Source organism: Mytilus trossulus, chromosome 11 (genome assembly GCF_036588685.1).
Source record: "Mytilus trossulus isolate FHL-02 chromosome 11, PNRI_Mtr1.1.1.hap1, whole genome shotgun sequence".
Classification (NCBI taxonomy): domain Eukaryota; kingdom Metazoa; phylum Mollusca; class Bivalvia; order Mytilida; family Mytilidae; genus Mytilus; species Mytilus trossulus.
This window is the reverse complement of record NC_086383.1, coordinates 20,721,352-20,732,572: the sequence shown is the minus strand read 5'-3', so window position 1 is coordinate 20,732,572 and position 11,221 is coordinate 20,721,352. Positions and strand designations below refer to the sequence as shown.

The 11,221-nt window shown below is 32.2% G+C and overlaps 1 protein-coding gene across 1 annotated transcript; it reads right to left on the bottom strand.

Moving 5' to 3' along the window:
- Positions 1-3,025: 3,025 nt before the first annotated feature.
- Positions 3,026-6,325, bottom strand: LOC134689827 (serine/threonine-protein phosphatase 6 regulatory ankyrin repeat subunit A-like). The gene has a single exon (XM_063549793.1). The coding sequence runs from the start codon at positions 6,323-6,325 to the stop codon at positions 3,026-3,028; it is 3,300 nt and encodes a 1,099-aa protein (XP_063405863.1).
- Positions 6,326-11,221: the final 4,896 nt, after the last annotated feature.

Here is an 11,221-nt window from a genome sequence, read left to right as displayed (position 1 = left end):
ACAAGAAATATTTAGGAATGAAACGTTTATATGTATTAAAAAATAGATGAATATTAGAATTAAAAAGTAAATATTTAAAATCAAAAATCATAGTATGAATTAGAAAAACGTATAGGGACGAATATGAATATACAATAATACACAATACAAAATAAAAGAAAAAAAAACCAACATTGCACAGTTTCAGAAAAAAAAACCAGCTCTTCAAAGATACCGGAATTAAATATAAAGTTTTGGTTTTTATGTTTGGTTATACCTGTAAAAACTGATTTCAAACGGCTTAGCACATTATCATTTTTACGGAGATGTTATTTACCATACTCGGCTCGGAAATTTAAAAACGCTCTTTGTAAACTTGTCGGTTATTATAAAAAGTTACTTATTCATCACTTTAAGTAGATCTTTCAATATTGATTTTAATGTTATTGATATAGATTTTGTTATCAAGAAATTGAAAGCAAACTAGATATTATTCTTACATTCATATGCGTTTTCATGGATTTTCAATCTGTTGATATCTGTAACTTTGCATTGCACAAGGTTATGTGTTTTTTTTTGTTTTTTTTGTTTTTTTTTATCTTACTGTTGATCACGTCCTTGCACACAAAGCATTGGATGTTGGATGTGTACTGCTTGATAATTTTGTCTGAGTTACATTATTTATTTTATTATAAATTGTTATTAGATTTGATGAAGGTGTCAGTCCATTTAACTGTGAGTACTCTCATATCTGTACTTTGTATCTTTTATTGTTGGGATGTAAAGTTACCCTACCACGTCTACTTTATATTTTGGTTTGGTGTATTTCTTATTGTATCCATCTGATGAGTTGATCCTTTTTCAGCTATTTTCCATTATAATTTGATGTTATGTTGTACTATTACACCACTGCTAAGGGTAAGGGGAGTGTAGGAACGATGAACTGACGATGACCTGTTATTGTTAATTTTTTTTATTGTCTTATTGGCAGATATACCTAATCTTTTATAAACTAAATAACTTTGAATTCATGTTAACTCTACATGTGAAGCTGGAATCACAGAAATTAAAATGCCAACTAAAATATACAAAGATGAAGAGGACAAATGACCCGAAAGACTAAGAATGAAAAAAAAATCAAATCTAGATACATGTATAAGTGACTGATTATGGAAAACACCTTTATCCATACAAATATGTGTGTTTGATCACCCAAGAACATTTATATTTTATATATTAAACACTAATTGACATCAAAGGTCAAAGTAAATACAAACACAATAAAAATTGTATTAAAAGCAAATTAGTCTGATTTTTATTCATCATAATTTATTTTTTAATATGATTTATAACTTTAGCAAAATAGTTATTTTGTTTCAACATACATTCAAACTGGTTTTTTTCGAGCACAGCTCTGACGTACTATTCTGGTAGTCTGGTATAGTTTACAAAGATATTTTTAGCAAAAATATATATCTTTTGTACAAGAGGTTTTCTTAGTTTAATTTTGTGAATGTGTATAACATGTATATATTGGTGATTTCAAATCTGTTCAAAGTTTTGATTTTTTCAACCCTGTATACCACATTGTCTCACATTCTCATTAAGAAAAATTCACCCACCTAATCAAATGGGCATTTAAAAAGTCAGAATGTGAATATATATGTTCAAACTCTTTTAGGTCATTTTTTAGTAGCAATACAAAAAAAAAACTATGGCAATTGGACATGCTTTGATATATATGCCCTTGAATTTTAACTAGATAACGTTTTTGTTTGCTTTGGAGATTCCGTATATCGTCAGGTTATCGGAATTCCAATGGGGACTAACTGTGCACCACTTATTGCGGACCTGTTTTTGTATTGCTATAATTTATGACAATAATCAGCAAAGACCCATGGAAACAACATCTTATAAACAAATCTAATAATACTTTTTGATATTTGGATGACATTTTGGCTCTCAATAATGACGACTTCAGTATGTATACTAAAGAAATTTATCCAGTTGAACTTATTTTAAATAAAGCTAATACAACAATGACCACTGCCCTTTCCTCGATCTTGATATATACATATATCACTAACGGAAAGCTAAATACTAAAATTTATGATAAAAGAGATGATTTTTCATTTCCTATCGTTAATTATCCATTTTTAGATGGTGACGTTCCCTTGTCACCATCTTACGGTGTTTATATATCTGTACGATTCGCTCGTGTATGTAACAATGTTTAATATTTTAACGAGAGAAATTTATGTATTACTGAAAAATTATTACACCAGGGTTTTCGATATCACAAACTAGTCAAAACATTTACTAAATTGTATCATCGGTATAAGGACATCATTCGTAAATATAGCTCAACATGCTGACTGCTTATACGTTTAGGTATTTCACATCCAATATTTTATGGAAATATTCTTTATAAAGCACAAAACTTTCAGTATTCACCACAGAAACTAACAAAACCTTTAAATAGACTTATTAAGAACGGATATACATGTAGTTACGATACTGTTGTGAGGTCATTAAAGATTGCATATTTTGGCGCTAATATTGATTCACTTATAGGGTCTCTGCATCGGAGCTAAACAATTTTTTTCAAAAACAGTTGTTGGCATGACAAATTAGTATGGCGTTCATTATCACTGAACTAGTATATATTTGTTTAGGGGCCAGCTGAAGGACACCTCCGGGTGCGGGAATTTCTCGTTACATTGAAGACCTGTTGGTGACCTTCTGCTGTTGTTTTTTCTATGGTCGGGTTGTTGTCTCTTTGATACATTCCCCATTTTCATTCTCAATTTTATAATATATTAAACAAACGTTTAAAAAATTAAATAAAAACAAACTTTGATATTTTTTAGGTTTAATCAAGAGTTTTATTTTGTTTTGTTTTTTTGTAATGCAATCATTATAATAAAAGACATATGGATGCATATTTCACACATGATAACTGATGTTTACATGTAAAATAAATACAAATGAAAAGTTAAGTTCACTAACGTTACCTCGAATGCATTTCGTTCAGTAATATATTTTGTCACATTTTGCATTGTAAAAGGACTTTATGTAACAATATTTCAGTTAGTTGCATATTCCCAATCTCCTTGGCTAATGACAATGGTGTTCTGCCTTCCGTATCAGCCTTATTAATATCGGCCCCGTTTCCAACAAGCAGTTGAATCACTTCAAAGTGGTTATTGATATTGGATTCGAAGTCTAATTTACTATATGTATTCCATCCAGTAACATACTCTTGATTAAAAAAATGTACATCAAAAGAATAATCGTTTCTCATTTCACGAATATAGGCATTTTCTTCATGTTTATCCTCAATTGTTTGTAATACACTTAATACGAGAGGTGTAGCACCATACGAGTCAGAGGCATTTATATCAACCCCTTTATTCATAAGTATTTCAACAATTTTATAGTTTCCGTCCCAACACGCTTTATTTAGCATAGTTCGATTAAAGTTATCAACCGTATCAATAGAAGCCCCTCTCTTTATTAAAAGTTGTACTGTTTTATAATTATTTCTCTGATATGCAGCATGTAGGCATGTAGGTTCGTGAATAAATCTTTCGCATTTAACTTTTGTATCAATAACAGACCCTTGATCGATCAGATATTTTACAATTGTAGAGTATCCGCCGATACAAGCAGCATACAAAGCTGTCTGACCAAACCGACCAATTGAATTAACATCCGCTCCTTTTTGTAGAAGAAATTGAACAGTGTCCAAATAACCTTCCCTGCATGCGTCATACAACGCCTTGTTTACATTTGCTCCATTTTCCAAAAGCATAATAACTATTTCATTACATTTTCGTTGACATGCTGCAAACAACGGAGTATATCCATACTTAACAGCCATGGAAAACAATAAAAAGGGGGCATCAAAACTTCTATCTTCGAAAGTCAAATTTACATTTACGCCATGTTTTATTAGGAATTTAACTCTATCCGATTGACCCCTTCTAATTTCAAGACATAAGGGTGTTTGTTCAAACCAAATAGATTCATTTTGTTCGATGAATATATCAAAAAAGTTTCTTTTGGTCCTTTCCAATTTTATTTCTCCGTTCATACATGCTTGGATTTGAACTTCATAATTACCATAGCTTAAACAATAATTATTAATTGGCCTTCCTATACGCAGTCTTTCCGTATTTGTGAGAGAGGAAGTGATTGAATTTTGTAGATACTCCGATAAATCATCATTTCCGCCAATGTCTGCTAATATCATGAGAGTATATTTAAACTTATATATTGTCTTATTATCAGTTCCATTTCTATGCAGAATCTCAACGTTTTCACGCAGTCCTAACCTACACGCATGATATAACATAATTTCATTAAACTGCGATAAGTTTTCTGCATAACCGTTCAATACAAGTGACTTTGAAAGTTCCATATTTCCGCTTTCAAATGCTGATATCAAAGCTGTTTTTTTGTCTCTCTCTGATATTGCTATAGAACAACTTTGTTTTATTAAATGTTTTGACAAATTATCAAACCCCTTATCCAGTGACACAAAAAGTGGATATCTTCCGTTTTCATCATGTATGGTCAGATCTAAACCCATATCTAGTAAGAGCTTGAGTAAATCATCATCATCTGTTTTGCATACAATGTGTATCAATGTTTGTCCATTTACATCATTTAAATCGGCTCCTTTTCCTAAAAGAATTTTGACTATCTCAACTGAACCTTGTTCACATGCCAATGTCAAGAGGGATTTCCCATCAACTCCTTTATAGCTAACATCTCCGCCTTTATATAAAAGCATATTAATCGTTCTAATGTAACCTTTCTGAACAGCACAACACAATGCTTCATCAACGTCAGCTCCCTTGTCTAGCAACACTTGTAATAAGAACCCATGGCCTTGTTGACAAACAGCAACCAAAGGCATTTCACCAGAGTCAGTTTTCATGTTCACATTTGCTCTGTTTCTGATGAGTGATGTGACTGTTTCTATGTCTCCATTAATACAAGCTTCATATAAAGGAGTCCACCCAAACCTTATCAAATTGTTGGTAACTATTTTTCTGTTACTATTTGTTAAATTTTGCTGTTCAGTTGGTTCTGTTTTGTTTTCCTCTAGAGATTTCAAAATGTGTTCATCCATAATTGCACCCTCGGATTTTGCAATATGTGCAGGAGTGTGTACATCTCCATTTGCCTTGTTTATATCTGCCCCAAAATCCAACAGTTTTTGTATTACACCTAGAGAGCCTTTCCTACATGCTTTGTGCAAAGGAGTCTCTAAGTCTACATCGATCATATTTATATCTGAACCTTTGCAAATTAACATACTGACTATATCATAGTTTCCAGCGCAACACGTGGCATGCAGTGGCGTATTGCCATGACTATCAACTTTATAAATGTCAGCATTGTTATCAATAAGCAACTTTACTATCTTAATATAACCTTCTTCGCATGCAATGAATAAAGCGGTTTTTCCTTCAATGTCGACACTATTTAAACAGCAGTCATTTGTAATTAGTTTTTCGACAATTTTATCGTTTCCTCCTAGAGTGGCAGCTATTATTACATCCTTATATTGGTAAACATTCGCCCCTTTATCAATCAAAAGACTAACTATGGTTGCATGATCCAACATACACGAAGTGTACAAAGGTGTGCGACTATATTTATTTTGTTTGTTAATGTCAGCATCTTTTTCTATGAGCAGTTGTACTAAACTATAATGGCCTCCAACACAAGCAGTATACAGTGGTGTTTCACCTTGAGAATTAGCATTGTCTATGTTTGATCCTCCTTTAAGTAGAATTTCAACCGTCTTCAAGTGTCCATCATGGCACGCAGCTGTTAATGGTGTGAAAAATCCAATCTGACCGTCAACATCAGCTCCAACAGAAATAAAAAAATCAACAAGTTCATCATAACCACGTAAACATGCAATAATGAAGGAGTTAATCCCATTGTCGTCCTTGATGTTGATCAAATTTCTTATTAAGTTAATCTCTAAATCTTTTATGATATCTCGAATCTTAATCCTGTATTCCTTAAATTTCATTTGTGAATTGTTCAAACACCAATGTATCTTTCCGTTTTCAAGGTCAGCTTTTATCCTATCATTGTACTTGTGTTCATCATGTTTCGAAACCATAATTGTAAAATATCCATGTGCTTCCTGTAAAGACTCCAGTTGTACACGCTCGCATATGACCTTATCATGTGCATATTTGAGAATAGGGTCGAGGAGTGTTTTCCCGAAGAAAGAACACAAAAAGTCAAACATTTTATCATGTAAAACTTTGAATTCCTTGTTGACTTTTCTAAAATAAGTGTCAATACAGACATTCATTTTGGATTGAAGTGCTGACCGAGATGTGCCACGGTTTAAACTGCACCATTCAAAAATGTCTTTTAGTTTCTTTTTTTCATCTTTTTCTAAATCTTTTGAAATATCAAAAAAGTCATCATTAATTGTTCCATTATGAATAACACATAGTAATAAAACACAAAATTTCTCTTTGTCAAAGGACTTCAAATCATCCCATTCTTTACAAAATGTATCGAACGGACTGTTGAGAAACTCATTGATATCAAAGTTTTTGTGTCTAGAGCATAGGAAGCACATTAATGGGGAAAACGTTTTTTTGTTAATAATATTTGTAATGTCTGGTAACATTTTGTCATAATGTTCAAGGTGTTTGCTAGCAATGACTAATTTGTCCTTTAATGAATAGTTGTCAGATAAATTGTACGCATTCTTATGGAATAAATCAAATGCTTGCTGAAAAATCTTTTCTTTTGAAACCTCAGTACGACAGGTGGCCAATATTTTTGTAATGCCCTTATCAAGAATACTTTTTACCCTATTCGTAATGTTTCTCCAGTTTTCAATTATATTGATATTTGCTATATATTTTCCACATATATCATCGACGACAAATACTTGACGCACATGTTCTTTATAGCGTGTTGCAATATCGTGAAGAGACACGCATGGCACAATGCTATATTGAAATTCATGTAATAACTTCAATGCTATATTCTGTGCGGTCAGTGTTTTCCCTATTCCGGAAACTCCAGTCAGAAGCACGCAATGCTTGTCTTCTAATATTCTTAATATATCTGGTACTATGTCTGTTTTAATAAAATATTTACTGTCCTGCTTCCATAGCTTGATTTCGTGTACATCAGAGTCTGAAAAGAGAAAAAAGAGATTGGAATAATAAAAAACGAAGACACAAGGTAAATATTTCCTTTAGACCTGAACTTAGTGCATTTAGAATAAAAAAGAAATCGGTCGAATCAAAACAGTTGGAAGATTAAATTAATTAGGCCTATTAACTTCAATATCAGTATTTTATACAGTAAAACTACAAAACATGATAACATTAAAGATATTGTATGTGAACACACAAATTCAAACTACTTCAGTTATAAAACCATGTGAAAACATATGTCAACCAGCAGTGACAACAATCAAGTGGTAGTATTTAATTATCAGAATTTATTCTACATTCGACATTTCTAGTCCTCAGTCAAATGCTGAGTATTCTCAATGAAATCTCTTTTCAAACTTTACGCGACAGCATCAACAACGAAATAATTTAAACAAAACAAAAAAACAGACGACATATGGATATGGATATGGATAACACAAAAAACTGTTTTGTTGCGGGTAAATTAACAGTTGCTGGAAGAGTGAGTGTACAGAACACATCAACAATACCTCGTGTTAATACAGTAGTTCTTACCTTAATGCTGATAATGCCATCGGTGGCGAAGAGTGCACTGGTAATGAAATCTACTCAGCAGTTTGCAAAAACTCAAATATCTTTTACCGTAACAATGTTTAACATAACTGTATTAATATTCAAGAAATAGAAAGTTAATTGCAGGATCGTTGTTTTGCGATGAAACATACCATATAAAGATCCATATTCCTTTAATGCGTTTCCTTGTACAGCTACTCTCTGGAAAAGATTAAAGAGGCATTTTAGCTGCACTTCATGACGACATATACTTGACATTTCCAAGAACCTTTGCGTCATATTCGAGATTACCAAGGTATCCTTGTACGTAGTATGATTTTATGAATCTGGTCAATGAAAATTAGGATTATTAGCTGTGATTAGTTATTGATTAGCCTAATGAATGGAGACTTCGTTTCGAAATTTTCGGCGGTCAGTTGTCTTCAACTTCAACTTTGATTGGACTGCCACATGTTAGTCATGTATAACCAAACACGCGTCATGCGGCACAGATTACAAACATAGTATCTGTTGTAACGACTACTGGTGGGTGCTAATGTTGGTGGACAATCCGGCCTCAAAGGTCTTATGAGCCAAATAGTCCACTTTTGTGTGCTGACAATAAATATAAATGTAGCAATAAATCATAAATTTTATTTAAATGAATTGTATATAAAATGAATAAGTATTGAAATTACTAAAGGTTTTTCTACTCCTGACACTATAAGCATTATGCATACATTTAAATTTGACCCAACCTTTTATCAATTCTACATCTTCTAGCTTTGAATTATCTTATACAAAGTACATGTTATCACGAGACTCATCTAGACGTGAATTTAGCGTACCAATTTATAAGCATGTGGTGTTTGATTTTATTTTTCTGCCAAAAATATTTCTTTGACGTCATCAATCTGTAGCAAATTCTTGATAAAGAAAAAAGTAGGAAGCTTAAGGATGTATTCTTCTGACGTTTAAGTCTTGTTGAAATATTGTTCGAGGATGATTTCCAAAACATGTGATACAAGTGGAAACTATCAACGAATTTTTTAAATGTTATAATCAGTCTCAAATTTGTAAAAAAAAGTGTATCTACAATAAGAATGTGTTTTGTAATAAATTTGTCCAAATTGTACTGCAAATCAAGTCAATCTTTTTAGCCCAGTTTCTTTATAAAATGGACAAAGAACACAAGAAATGATTTTACCAAAATCATGTACGTCCCTTATCACTTTCAAATGTCTTTCCTGTTTGCAAATCTTTGATTTTTTTGGGTAAAAACTAAGGATTGTTTTATCCCGGTAATAGATTTAACTTTTTGGAATTTGAGTCCTCATTAATGCTCTTCAACTTTGTACTTGTTTTGCTTTATAACCTTTTTTTATGTGAGTGTCACTGATGGGTCTTATGTAGACGAAACGCGCGTCTTGCGTATTAAATTATAATCCTGGTACCTTTATGTTTTAAATAATTCATAACAAATAGGTTGAACTAACTTAGATTTTGTTCTTAAAACTGAGAAAAATCACAAATTTACAAAATTGACAGCATTGTAAATTTGACACAAAAAGCATCAACATGTGACAAAACTACTTATTTTAACACCTACTATAGTTTTTATTAGTTAAATTAGTTCAGATTAGTCTTCGTCGTCTTAATTGAAAGGATGGGGGAATGGTGGAACTGTGGTTTGTTTTTTCACCATAAAAGCCCCAAAATAAGTAGAACTGATGAAACATGGAAAACTAATCATAATTTGTTACTTTCAAATGGCCGTAGCAAAAAATGAAGTGCACCATTAACTGATTTTTTCTTCTCTAATTATTTGTTTCACAGTCATATAAACCCAAAAATCCGGTTTGGAAAAAAAATCAATTCTAGAAATGTTTGTCTTCTGAGAGGTGTACTTCCTTAACTTTAATTCCAAAATACTGATTTCGGAAGAAAGAAACGCTGTAAAAGTATCTGAGAGAGAAATTTTCCTTCTCTGATAGATCATTTTCAATTAAAATTTACTGCTTAACAAATAAACTGTTGAGCAAATTTATTTGATCGCATCCTTATCTGACTTTTTATAAACATAGTCAGTATAGTAATAGGCGGTTATCTATTCGAGCTTTGTCAAAGAAACAATTTTAAATACGCACTCACACTTAAAATGTGATTTGACATATACAGAGTGAGTAACGGTTATTTATACCCACTGGTGATCGGGTCTTAATTCCCAAAGGGTATCACCAGCCTAGTATTCAGCATTTATGAATTGACATGAATTATCGTTGGTATGGTCATAATTATAAATTATCGTTGGTATGATCATAATTATAAATTGACCGTTTACAAAACTTTTTTTTTATTTTTTAAAGAACTAGGGCACAGGTAACCTTAATTGCATGCGGCATAATGTTAATGAAAATTTGGTCCTCAATGCTCTTTAACTACGTAATTTTATTTGGATATTTTTAATTCGAGCGTCACTGGTGGGTCTTTTGTGGAAGAAACGGGCGTTTGGTGCAATTAAAAAATTGTCAATTCTGATATCTATGTTTATTTGCTGAGAGTGTACAGTATAGAATAAACTTCTATGTGCTGTGAATACCCTTTGTTTGAGTATAGTGTTTTTATTAAGATACATGTATGAACCCTTTTGTAAAATAAATTGCCCTTCGGTAAAAGACACACAAACCAATTCAAACCCTTTTAACGATATCACAAAATCCTACAACATACAACAAACTATACATAGTTACAAGGAAATCCTTAGGATCGAGACCACTAACATGTCTTGGTAGGTACGCTCTTTTATGTGACTTTATTGATTGAATCTATCCCATCGAACCAGAGATAAAGGATACTTCAGATAAAATTGAGTCTGCGTCATATCTTGACTTCCATCTAGAAATTGACAATGATGGTCCATTGAAAACAAAACTTTAAAAGAGATGATTTCAGCTTCCCAATTGTCAACTTTCCAGTTCTAAGGAAATTCCTGGGCTTGTATTTCCTATCATGTTTCCTTGATATAGGATTGCTGATCACAAGGAAGCTATTTAAGCAAGAGTTCCAAATGGTGATGTTGAAATCATCCCTACGTAAATTTTACGGACGCCATTACTAGTTGTTTGACCGTTGTGGATAACTGTTTCACAGATGATATGAGATATGTTCCTTATGTCGTTACTAAAATACCCTTCCTTTTTCATGATTGTGACATACCGAATTAGACTTTTTACCGGATTTGTAATAACATAAGCAATATGATGGGTGACAAATGTGGTGCAGGATCTGCCTACCTTTCCAGAGCACATAAGATCACCCCGAGTGTTTGTGGAGTGCGTGTCTTTAGTTTTCTATGTTTTGTCTTCTGTACTATTATTTTTCTATTGTCTTTTTATTTTTAGCCATAGCGTTGTAAGTTTATTTTCATCAATGAGTTTGGACTGTCCCTCTGGTACCTTTTATCCCTCTTTTATTGAAAGTGCAAAGATTTTACTGAC